The sequence below is a fragment of the Narcine bancroftii genome, chromosome 1 (genome assembly GCF_036971445.1).
Source record: "Narcine bancroftii isolate sNarBan1 chromosome 1, sNarBan1.hap1, whole genome shotgun sequence".
Lineage (NCBI taxonomy): Eukaryota > Metazoa > Chordata > Chondrichthyes > Torpediniformes > Narcinidae > Narcine > Narcine bancroftii.
The window spans coordinates 22,793,433-22,806,387 of NC_091469.1; the positions used below are offsets into that span (position 1 = coordinate 22,793,433).

The 12,955-nt window shown below is 37.3% G+C and overlaps 1 protein-coding gene across 6 annotated transcripts in view; it reads left to right on the top strand.

The window, feature by feature from the left end:
- The window catches only part of prrc1 (proline-rich coiled-coil 1), a 32,723-nt gene extending 21,345 nt beyond the window's left edge, over positions 1 to 11,378 (top strand). For 5 of the 6 annotated variants that reach the window (XM_069921983.1, XM_069922005.1, XM_069922016.1 and 2 more), the window contains 5 exons: positions 747 to 849; positions 3,991 to 4,154; positions 6,364 to 6,467; positions 7,326 to 7,428; positions 9,278 to 11,378. In XM_069921983.1, coding sequence (XP_069778084.1) covers positions 747 to 849; positions 3,991 to 4,154; positions 6,364 to 6,467; positions 7,326 to 7,428; positions 9,278 to 9,487 — 684 coding nt within the window. In that variant the 3' untranslated portion in view covers positions 9,488 to 11,378. The remainder of the gene's footprint in view (positions 1 to 746; positions 850 to 3,990; positions 4,155 to 6,363; positions 6,468 to 7,325; positions 7,429 to 9,277) is intronic. The other variant, XM_069921998.1, reaches the window with a different exon arrangement.
- The last annotated feature ends 1,577 nt before the right edge of the window (positions 11,379 to 12,955 follow it).

The window sequence follows — 12,955 nt, forward strand, 5'->3', positions numbered from 1 at the left end:
AAGAGCTGTTTAACTTTGAGTCATTGTAGCGGGTTAAGGAAAGAATTGAAACACATTAAATGTGCCCTTCATGATTGAAATTCAAGGCTTTTGGCTGTGCATTTCTAGAGTAAATCAACAAGGTGACTTTTCCATTCATGCTACCAGGTTCCTTTGTGCATGTATAGGATCATAGCTTTTTAGAAATACTGAAACTACAGTATATGCCACTGAGAAGGTTCATTTTCAAGGTCAATATTTGCTTACAAACTAAGAAGTGAAAACTATTGATTAGTTTCATTTCCAGGTTATGGTGCTTTTAATATTCCATTTACTTCAGAGGTAGCTGTGCTCAGTCGCGAGAATATACCTTCCTTACCGCATTTAAAGCAACAGAAGTCACGAATGCCTGGTATTTAAAAAAAATTGTTCGCAGGCAATAAGGCAAAATGTCTATAGTACTCTCAGAATCCTGGTTATGCTAAATGTTACTGGGTGGATATTATTTTCCAAAATGTTATTAGCATAGGAATCTGTAATTACGGAAAAATATTCCCAGTAGGCAGCTAATTGTTTGCAAAAGGAAAAAGAATAGATGGATGTTGGGAGAGGATTGGGGTGAAGGGTGGAGAAACCAAAAGTAATACAAAATTCTATTGCATTAAAAGATTCACTAAATTCAAAATAAACTGAGCCTATCTTTTCAATGTTTGTGAATGTGAACACCATGAATTCAAATGACCTGGTTTTTGACTGATTGCTTTTAGGGTGTGGCAGGGAACTCGGTTGTGAAATCGGTTTTGGACAAAACCAAACATTCAGTGGAGTCGATGATCACCACACTGGATCCAGGCATGGCTCCCTACATCAGTAAGTATAGTGCACAAAGGACACTGATAGATACGTCAAAATGAAAATGGATGTGATGGAGCTTGTCAAATCCTACACGTATGTCATTACTCATCTCTGTTGGTGCTTGGCTGAATTGCCCATCAATTCTAGATTTGTCTGTTCCTTGGTTCTTCTTGCTGGCTTCCCATCCAATACCAGTAAGTTTCAGCTCATTTAAACTGAATTCATCATGTTTTATTCAAAACCAACTATCACTTGCTCATCACTGCTTCCCTCACTTTTTGAATTCCTTAAGTTCATCTTTTCACATTTAAATCCTTTTATGTTTTACTTTGTCCTATTTGTACTAATATCAAACAAACTTTCTATTTCTCTACTCCGCCCTTTTACATTAAAATGCACATTCTGCTAATTAACCATTTAATGCAAAATATACTGAGTTTCAACAAAAAATGAACCAATTCCTACTTATCTCTTCCTCACACTGCACCACTTCCCCAAAGAATACTGACAGTCTCTGCTATAGATACATTTCTTGAAGAGTAGTAACTCCAGGTCATGGTTTATATTCCATGTAGGATGATACTGACCCATGTAGTATGGGGGTCTCTAGTGATTCAGCAGCTATAAATTCAATTAACTAGCCATTCAGCGCAGTTCATCTTCTGCATCATCGTCCATTGTAACCTTATCACAATGTTCTGTATTCTGTTGTGGAATAGCAGGCATGTGCTCTTGTCCTGAAATTTAGTGCAGTGTGTTGACTTTCTGTTAGGATGTATTGATTCCTAACACTGTTGCTTCTACAAGCTAAAGTTTAGGGATTTGCTTTCCTCTCCAGAAACTAAATGTGTCAAACTAGGCTGCCATTTTAATTCTGTACCAAGAGAATGATAGCATATGCCAGAGATGCCATCTGTCCATGGAAGAAGTTAAATTGAGGCTCCATCTGTTTTGTGATTGTGAAATTCCTGTGTTAATTTTGAACAGTAAGTGACAGTGCTCCTGTTGTCCTTTGTCATTATCTCCCCCGACGACAACACCTGAAATGGATTAACTAAGCTTAACTATATCCAGATATTTGTTGTATGCAAATTAGCTGCACTGATTGCCTATCTGACAACAAATATATTTCAAAAAGCTTACTTTTGAATGTCATGGAAACTTGCGGATGGTGAGTGTTGATTGAACTGTAGTTACTTTATTAGTAATGCAATATCTAAAAGCCACTAAAATGTTTACTGTAAATCTGCTTGCACTATCTTGTTAGTTCGATTATCTTTCCTTTTCAGGTGATGCTCTTTGGGGTTATTTAATTCACTAATTTGATTTGGATTTTTAAACATTGTTTGCAATGTGCATTGCTTTCACAAATTATCAGGAATTATTTAACAGATAGGCTTCTCTCTCTCTGGAAAAGTGAACCGATTAACATTGAGGATTTGATAGGATGGATGTAGCAAAGATGCACTTGAGGAGGTAACCAATATAAGATGCACAAGTATAGAGCAATCACTAATAAATACAGTAGAGAATTCAGAAGAAACCTTTCCATTACTCTTAGAATTTTGTATACATTTGCCAGATCTCCCCTCATTCTTGGATGCTCTAAGGAAAACAAACCCAGTCTTTTCTTGTATCTGAAACATCTATTCTTTTCATTATCCTGGTGAATCTCCTTTGCCCCCTCACCAGTTCAATCATATTTTTCCAAGTGTGGTGACAAGTGTTTTGTAATGTTGTACCATAACACCTCTGCGATTAAATGCTGAAAATTGAAAATCTGAGGACTGGGCAGAGTTTCTTCTTGAACTTAAACATTCGCAAGGTGCTATTTGGGGCAAGGAACCCAATTCTGTAGACCTTTTCACAATAGCAACCCACTAAATTGGCGTGTAAATGAACCGTTTTGAAATACCAATAGGGCCATTCACACTGGACCAATAACCGGTTCTGTGCACCCTTTCACATTACCAACCTGGTATCGCGGAGCGCAACCTCCAGCAGTGAATGCTTTGTTACATAAGGAGATTACCCACATCTCACTCCAGCCCCTCACTCTCCAGGTAGGGGGTGTGTGTGGGTGTTATGAGTGAGAAACAGATTCAATGGGTCTCAAAAGCAAGGTCTCTGAATACAGTTTTGTCATAAATTATTTTATTTAAAAAGATGGGCATGGGAAAATGATAACTGGGATAACACACACACTGCTAGAAGTAATTGAGGATTATTTTTACTCCATTCCACAAATGTTCAATTTGATGATGTTTGTTGACATTCTGACAAGTTCCTGTTGTTCTCATTCTGCACTCTTTCCATTTCCTAACTATTGAAGAACATCCCATGCATGCAAGAACGTCATCAGCGTGACTCTAATGGGACTGGGTGTACCGGGTTGCCTGTTGACATTGAATCCAAATTAAAATGGATCGGCAATGATAATACTTCCCTCGGCAGTTAATACATGGGTCGATTTGGAGCCCCCATCCTGGTTTAGGAGTGTTCACGCTGGTACAGGAACCAGTAAATTGCTGGTTAATTACTGGTGCCAAAGGGAATTTATTGATAGATCAACTGCTTCCAGACAGTGAAGTATGCAGTGGCATTCAACATGAGGGAGACACCCTCAGTGGAGAGGCAGTGAGAAACTTCTGCTGAAAGTTTGAATGGATAACTTGTTTCCACTGGAGTTCTCTGTGCTCTGAAAGGGGTCTTGGGGCTAGTGTCAAATTTACAGACTCTGCAACAGCTCAGGCAGGATATGCTTGGCACAGTGGGTAATTTCTTGATGGTGCACTACTTTTGTGTGTTTTCAGTAGGGTTCCATGTGTACACAAAGTAGAAATTTTAAGTTCCAAGGGCTTTTCCTGATGCTCTTCTATTTTGAATGGTCATTAGCCAGGAACTCCCATTACTTTTTTCTTAACAATATCTGCAAATTATTTCCATTGCCTTCCTGATGGTTTTTGCCTTACTAACAAGGTACAGAGTATGTGTATTTACTCTACAATGGCATTGCTAGTGAAAAGTAAAACTACCTTATACTGATTTTGCAGCTTTTAATACCAATGTTTCCCCAAGTTAGTTTTGTATTATTTATTTAGTATTCTGTGTCTGTTATAAGGAGCACTTTGATTACTTTCTTTGTCTTCCCTCTAGAATCAGGCGGTGATCTGGATATCTTGGTGACTTCCAACAAAGAGGTTAAAGTAGCAGCTATTCGTGATGCTTTTCAGGAAATGTTTGGATTGGCTACTGTTTCTGGGGAAAGTGGCCAATCAAATATTGCTCCACAGCCTATTGGGTATGCTGCAGGATTAAAGGCAAGTCGTTTCCTCCATAGTTTGAAATGAGCGTTCAAGTGAATGTGACTTTGAGTCAGATTACTTTACTACTTTACGGACTGAGGAGGGAAAAAAAAGACTCAATTCCCTTCTTGTTCTGTCTGGACCAAACTAAGGTTCTGATGATGAAACTGATGTAGTGCCATAGTGGTCAATGCAAATCATCTTGCCCATTTGAAATAAGAGTTTCACCCATGAACATCAAGGAACCTGAAGGAAAAGTGCATGCTTGGGAAGAAATTTGGATTAATTAGTCTTGGTGAAAAGGTAGAAAGTTGTTAATGTGACATTAGATTTGATCAAAGAAAGTCTGAGTTTTAGGCATATGGTAAGAAATGAAACATTTAAAATTGGAGTCAACAGAATGAAAAATAGTATTATTAAAATGTTAGCATTATTTTAATAAATTGGATATAGGCAATATTTTCATAAATTGCAGATGTCAACCAAACTAGAGATGTGGCCAGTAGTGTAGAAGAGAGTAATAGTATCTAAAACCACTTGGATTGATATAATGGGTGCATAAATGGCAAAATAAACTTAATACTATAGAGGAATATTTTGGCAGGTGGAACAAGGTGAGTCAGTAACAGTGTAATGGCACAGTCCAAAAGAATGTGCGTAAATCTTTGAATTTGGCAGGATGCCTGGAGAGAATAGGGTGATTCTAGACTTCATTGATCAAAGCTTCGGATCCAAAACCAGGGAGGTTATTTTCAATCTTTGTAAAGCATTGGTTTGAAAAGAACTGGTATATTTCATCCAGTTTTTGTCCATACAATTTTGGAGAGATATAGATTTTCTGGAATTGTTCCAGGCATGATGCAAATCGTAGGATAATGCATGGCTGCAGGAAATTGATGCGGAGATAATAGATTAACAATAATTTTATTGCATGAGAAAGCTGGCATGGAAAACTGCACAGCCTCCTCCTATTTCTTTTATTAACTACAGTGTTAGACTGGGCAAAGATTAAGATATTCTGCTAAGGTGTACAATATTCGAGAGAAATAGAGAGAAACCATTCCATCGGATGTAAAGTGATGAGGTTTAGTGCAATACCTAAACGTGATGTAGAAAGTCAGCAGGTCATGCAGCATCCATAGAAAGTAAAAGGCAGTTGGCATTTTGGGCCTGTCACATTCCCTATGAAGGGCTTGGGCCTGAAAAGTTGATTGTCCTTTACTTCCTGTGAATTTTTGAGCTGCTGAGCTTCACCAGCAATTTTGAAAATAATGTGACTGGATGGTGGTGATCAGATTAGCCTCCTATTTTTGTGTTTCTTCCAGAAGCTGGTGAGAACATGGAATCCTACCAAAGTGTTAGTGGAGCGGAATAGCAGAGAGAAACCAGATATGCATAAGAGTTGTTTACATGGAATTAGATGAAGTACAGTGTGAGGAAACACTTGTGGAACATGTGTCCTGTTTTTGTGCCCCATGTTCTGCTGCAACTTTGTAAAGGTGTATTCAGTCTAACTGCATAACTAGAGACTTTCAGCTCTGTCCATTTCTCTACTGTAAGGCTTGAGGATTGAAACAACTGTTGAGCCTCGTCAGATAGACTTTGGCTATTGTTTGGAAATGGGGAAGAGAAAATAACAGGAGAGAAGGGCAACATTTCCATCCAGTAAATCGAAAATTTAGCAGTTCCAGAAAAGAAAATCACACAAGAATGGATGACAAATGTGATGTAATGAAAGCAGAAAACCGTGAATCCTCTGAGAGAAAGGAATTTATGACTGAATAAAGTTCCTCCCCATTTGCCTTGCCTGTAAAAGATGGAGAATTTGATTATTTTTTTACCACAGTCTGCATTGTGGTGTTGCCACTAGAGGGCACCGAAGACTAATTATAGATTGTGAATGAAGCAGCAAAATGGGGTGATCTGCTATTGTTCTACATCTCACAGTTCTCACTGAAAAGTTCCTCATTTTAGTTTCAGCTGTGCAGTTTATGGATCATTATCATGCATAATCTAGATCTAGGATAATTTTCTGAATTTTTTAAAAAAGCTGTAAACTTGAATAGCTTCTCTATGTTTTTGAATCTTTGTGAAAACTTCTGTATTTTCAGATTGTATTGTTTCTGTTAAGTAGTAAAATTGCCAAAAGTTTATTTTGGTAAACAATGAAATTTTTAAAAAGTGTAGATTGCATGAATGTGTTATTGTTTCTTTTTTTCTTCAGGGGGCCCAGGAAAGAATAGATAGTCTACGGAGATCTGGTATGATGCATGAAAAGCAGGTGACGGTTTCTGTTGAGAATTTCATTGCAGAATTACTTCCAGACAAGTAAGTAGAACTTCATTCAAAGTATTGATATAACAAATTTTTAATGGCAAAAATTAGTCAGTTATATGTGTCAAATGAAGCAAGCTAAATTTCTCGCATTACCAATGCACTATGGGGTTTCTTGAAAGGAATGTCACTGGTGCTACAATAATGCCCTACATTTGGGAGAAGAAAGGAATAAGCTAGCCATTGATGCATAGTGTACTGGCAATTTTGCAGACCAGGAGAGCTATAAATGCAAGATGAAATTAAGTTTCAAGCAGGAATATTAAGAAAATTGTGTGTAGCAATAAATCAAGTGCTTCAGATTCGATAAAGTACTAAAAGCATCTTAAATAGGCAGAAGGATTTTCAAGTGGGGAAATGTGAGGTCGTTAGGAAAAAATAGGAAAGCATGACTGTTTACAAGTTGATGTTCAAGTGACAATCACAGAATACTAACATGCAAATACAGCAAGTAATTAAGGAAGCAGAAAGATTATTGACCTTAATTGCAATATTTACATTTTATTAATGAGGCCACATCATACTATTCACTTTGAGTAAATTGTCTTTGCTCAAAACTCAACTGTAAACTTTGGGATTTCAAAACTGAGCCAGAAGATGCTCAAATGTGAACCTAGGAAAGGGCCTCAGCAGTCCAGAGAGAGAGAGAGAGAGAGAGAGAAGAATGGTTCTAAAATAACTGCAGTGGGAAATAATGACTTTGTCTCTCTCCATCCACTTTTTGCTTCCAAGGGAGGAGTTCATATTTCCTGTTAATGTCAGGTTCACATTTGCCATAGTCATTCTACAACTGAAGGAAATACCCAACATCTCTGTACTGGAATTGTCAGATGTGGTTTTATAATTTTCCAGGTGGTTTGACATAGGTTGTTTGATCCTTGAAGATCCAGCACTTGGCATTCGCTTAGAAAGTTTCACACAAGCAACACCAGTGCCTTCGGAATATGTGCAACAGGTTTGTTGATGCGATTCATACCTTTATATATTCATTTAAAGGATGAGGGTATTGCTGACAAGTTCAATTTTAACAGTCCTCCCAAGTTGCTCGTGGAGGTAGTGGTGATTGCCAGGGTGTTGATGTTATGCCATTTCAGATGTAATAACACAAGTAAATGCTGAGCTGGTTTGACCTTGACCATTTCTGTGATGATCCACTTTTCTTTTACTGTCATTTACTTGGTCAATGCTTGAATCATATCCAGGTCCTGTTGCATGCAGACACAAAATGCAATATTATTAGGAGTTAGGAATGGAGTGAAACATTCCTTTTTCTGACTTGGTGATGGAAGAAATATCACGGTGAAGTATATGATCACATTGAGGATGGGCACTGCTCTGAGAAACTATGGCAATGGTATTCTGTGATGCAGATGAATGATAATTACAAATGTCGCTCTTTAGGATTGGTATGACATCAGCCATCAGAGCCCATTTAGTATCACATTTGGTCACATGCTGCCTTAATGTCAAAGTTAGGTGCTCAGCTCACCTCAAGACTTGAGCATTATTATCAAGGTCTAGAACAAATGATCACCTGCTGATTTTGGAAAATTACTATCCTTTCATAAAATCTAGTTCAGCCCCAATACATCTCATTTTGACAATGGTTTTGAATATTGGAATTGTTCATTGACTAAAGTAGAGTCGTTGAGCTTGGAAACATTTCAGACTTTGATATAACTTTATGCATAATTTTTCACTGGCACACATGAGTTTTCTGCATGCAGTATTTTAAAGCGAATCAATTTAAGGTGAATATAGTTTATGTATTAACCTTGTTTGAAATGTTTAAAAATACATGCACGTGCAATTTGGCCAATTTTTTTTAAACAGCTTTTCAATCCTCTGGGTTAGTGAAACCAAATGTAGATTGTGTGACCTTTACGTTGAGCATCTGCACTCTGTCTGGAGGTCGAAATTAGAACTCCTGATTGCTAGCCGTTTTATTTCCCCAAACCATTCCCACTCTGACATGTTTATCTTCGGCTTCATCCATTGCCAGGGTGTAGCCGGATGAAAACTTGAGAAACAACATGTTCCTCTTGCCAACTTTAAACCCAATGGCATGATTATTGATTCTTCAGTTTTAGGAAATCCCCACCTCTGCATTATTCTACTGTTTCCATCTCATTTTTACCAACTCCACTTCTCATTTTCTCACCTATTCTCTCTCTGCCAGTCGTCTCTTCTTCTACCTGTTTCTACCTTTCACCTGTCCACTACCCTATCACCTCTCTATCTCCTTTTCCATTTTCTTGATATCTCCCCTTCCTACTTTAGTCGATGAAGGGTTTGGACCAGAAATGGTTGCGGGTCTGAGCTGCAGAGTCCTTCCTGCTTTTCTTTCTTCACACAGAATTAGCAAAAATTGATAAAATTGTTACAAGGAAAATTAATTTGTGCAGCGAGTGATTAGGGCCCAAAGATTTACTGCCTATGTTTGTGGGGAGGAAGATTCAATTAAAGCTAAATAGAAGGTAAGAATTTGCCAGGTGTGGGGAGAGGATAGAGGAATGGGAATAGCTGATTTGTTTTTGTACAGAGCCAATATAGATTTAAAAGACTGCCGTCCAGAAGAATGGCAATTGAGGAGCAAACGTGCAGCTTTCATTCTGTAACTATTCTGTGACTCTTAGGACAATGTGATCAAATGCGTAGACCTATCAACTTGCAGTATGGTAGATATAATTTGTGAGATGTGAACTTATAATCTTTTCTTCCCCTTAATCTTTGGCTACTGCGGAGGAAAAAATTTTCCTGCAATATCAAGAGTGCAATTGTTTAACTGAAATTTTTTTTCACAGGCGCAAAACCTTACACCAGCTGATTACAACCTGAGATGGTCGGGGCTGATGGTGACTGTAGGAGAAGTATTGGAGAGGAATATACCCCATGTCAGTCGCACTGATTGGCACATCATGTTTACAGGCATGTCTCGAAGGCAGATGATCTATAGTGCAGCCAAAGCCTTAGCAGGGATGTACAAACAGCAGCTGCAATCAAAGTCCATTTAACCATCAAAATTGTGGCCCACTGTTCTAAGGGGATCCTTTAAGATTTCAGTGTAGTCTGCACAAAAACTTTTGAAACTTTGATGTATTTTTGTACTCAAATCCAGCTCAATATCAGAGGCTTAATTCTCCCACCTACCTGGTTAATTGGAACATTCCAGAAACTGAACATGATCCAATATAATGGGAACTATTTTGAAATATGCAGCTTTTTCTTCATTCTTACTTTATATTAAAAAAAAGTTTGTTACAATACCTTTGGTAGATACAATGAAAAATGGTACCAAAAAAATTGAGATACTAAGAATATAGACAACACTCATTGTCTATATGTTTGTCTCCAATAGTGACTTAATGTGTATGGATTAATTTGTGGGTAGTTTTCTTCTTTTCCCCTATCCTTGTAACAGCATTTACAAGTTGAAAATTGTCAACCTACTTTTTTTGGATGAATGGTTAGGGTGAATTGTCACAAGGTAAAATGAACACTTCAGTAAAAATAAAATGCAACTCTATTTGTAAACCTTTTCTACTGCCAGGTGAAGCTATTAGAGGGCTCATTGGAGGTATTCTTTGGTTTATTTTGTTTTTCTCTCAAGGAAATAAATCTGAAATATCAGAAATGTCAATATTTCCTTCATAATTCAAATTTAATTTTTACATTTATCAGCATTGTTTTAATCAATATGCCTTAATTGGAAAGATGTTAGTTTCCATTCCAATATGCTGCACTGTGATGTTTGTAATTACTTGTTTGAATCTGTGGAATTAAGCAGAATGCAAATAGTTTACAAATAAACCATGGCCAAAATACTTCAGTGGCATAAAGTGAAGCTTTAAATTGCTTTTATAGTAACTGCTTACATAAAGATGATCCAAAAGGCAGCTATTAATTTAGATGATGTTGCCTGATGATTAAATGAAGGGAAATTGAAAATTGACCAAAAGATAGTTTAGCTCTGTTGTCTGCCAAGTTGTGTTTAATAGGATCATTCCATTAATTTTGTTTTGTCTCTCCCCAGTTCTACACTTTAATTTCAATGCAAAAAAAAACACCTGAAGCTGGACTTCAGTGCGATTGTGATCTTAATATTGGTGCTTCCATTTATTGGTGATGTCAGGAACGAACTTTCCCAGAAAATTTGGGTGTGAGAGTGGGTTTCCAAGTGCTTGAGGGGGGGAAGCAATTATAAAGTTTAAAATCATGTGACAGGTTTTGTTGGCAATAATATTAAAAGATGGAGAAGTAATATGAATATGTTTATACGCAGGTAACAAATTGATAATTTGTATAATGAGTATGCAGAAACGGATCCATGATACTCATGGATAAATATTGGTCAGAATCTTTTTCCTTGCCAAGCTGCATATTTTATTTGATACTATAATTTCTTGTTGCAAGGAGAGTGACTTTATGCCCATGTATTGAAACAAGTTTTCATTTTAATTCGGTCTCATGGTCAGCTTGCTTGTGATTCTGATAAAATTCAACTAACGCCTGCAGAAAAGTTCTTGTGTGCGTGAATGAAGAGTCCCTTATCAATTGGATACAAAAGCAAAACACTGTTAATCAATGGATGCAACTCAGGAGATTTGATTCTGAGTAGGTATGAAACTATTCCTTGGCAGAGAGAGAGGCTGGCATCACTGTGATCACCCTGCGTTTCCACACCCCAAGTCTTGATCCTCTTGTTTCATTGAGATTTTAAGCTTAGTGCCTCTCGAATGGAGATCTAGCTTAATGGAAAATTGTTCCCTTCCTATTTAGAATTTAATTTTGTTATTATTTGGAGGTAATTGCCAACATTTCATTGTGCAGATTTTTTATAATTTGGGTCTATCGCATAATGTTTATATTTTAACCTTATTTTGTAATAAAAATAACCTTTGGAAATTGGCAGTAAAGACTTTTTTCTATTCATAAAATCATTGTCTTGGACTATCTGGAAAGGAAAGTACAGCATTAATTGTAAAGAAACTTGTAATAATTCAGTTTCATTTTTATTTCCCCAGTACTGAAATGGAGCTTGTTTCTTATATCAGTTATTTTGGCAACTTATTTGTTGGTTGATTAATGGGCAAGCAACCCCGAACTCTGAACTGGAGGCTCAAGTTCAAATCACCATTACTGGTTGAAATTTAAATTCTGTTTTGAAAGTGTAGGGAAGCGAGAGCAGTGTAGAGAATGAGTGTTTGGAAATTTTGAGATCAGGAAAGATGTGCTGGATGTTTTGAAAATATTATAATGGTTAAGTACCCAGGATCTGATGTATCCATGTTAGGTCCTGGAGGTCTGGAAAGTAGCCAGTGTTGCTCCTTTTTTTCAAGAAGAGAAATGGGGATTATCAAGGAAATTATAAACGAGGAGCCTCACATCAGTGGTTGGAAAGCTATTAGAGAGGATACTTGTGAAAGAATGAATGCATAGTTGAAAATGCATGGTCAGATTAGGGACAGTCAGCATAACTTTAAGGGGCAAAGCCATGTCTTACAAATTTGGTAACTTTTTTGAGAAGGTGACAAAGGTGTGTGAGGGCATGGCAATGATTGCCATATGCATGGACTTTAGTAAGGCATTTGATGTTCCTTTATGATAGATTGATTCCAAAAGTTCAGATGCATGGTATCCATGGTGAATTGATAGTTTGGATGAGGAATTGGCTGGTCCAGAGAAGAAAAAGAGAACATAGTGGTGGAAGAATGTTGTTCTGGCTTGAGATTTCTTCAGAGATCGGAGTTTGGTGCCCTGTTTTTTATTTGTATGTATGTGTGTGTGTGTATATTGTATATGGAGTTTGTTAGAGCATAAGATAGGGGTTCTCTCCCTTTTTTTTCTCCCACTCACAAACCACCTTAAGTAATCCCTTACTAACCACAGAGAATCTATAGCATGTGGATAGTAAGGGATTACTAACTATATGCCATAAGAAATAAGAAATAGGGGAGGCAGTTGGCCATATGGCCCATCAAGCCTGTTCTGCCTTGAATAACATCATGTCTGATCTGGTTGTGGACTCAGCTCCACCTAACTTGCATTTCTTTTCCCCTGCAATCCATAATTCCCAATGATGCAAATATCTAACTGTTATATATATTTAATGAGACATCCTCTACATCTTTTTTGAGCAGAGAATTCCATGTATTCTCTACTCCAGAGGAAAAGCAGTTCGTTCTCTTTCCTAAATCCACTCCCTTGATTCTTCAGCTGATGTCTTCTAATTCTCATTAATTTGGAAGAATGTGAGGCGTTGCTCTTTAGGAAGGCAAATATATGGGGAAAATGTATGGTTAACAACAAGTCATTGACCCGTGACAGAGTGTTGTGTGTGTGTGTGTGTGTGTGTGTGTGTGTGTGTGTGTGTGTGTGTGTGTGTGTGTAGATAGATATGTTTCTGGGAGATAAATTGGGAAAGGTTTGTTAGAGTAGGTCACATACAAACACGTTAAAACAGATCTTATTTGAAATACTGG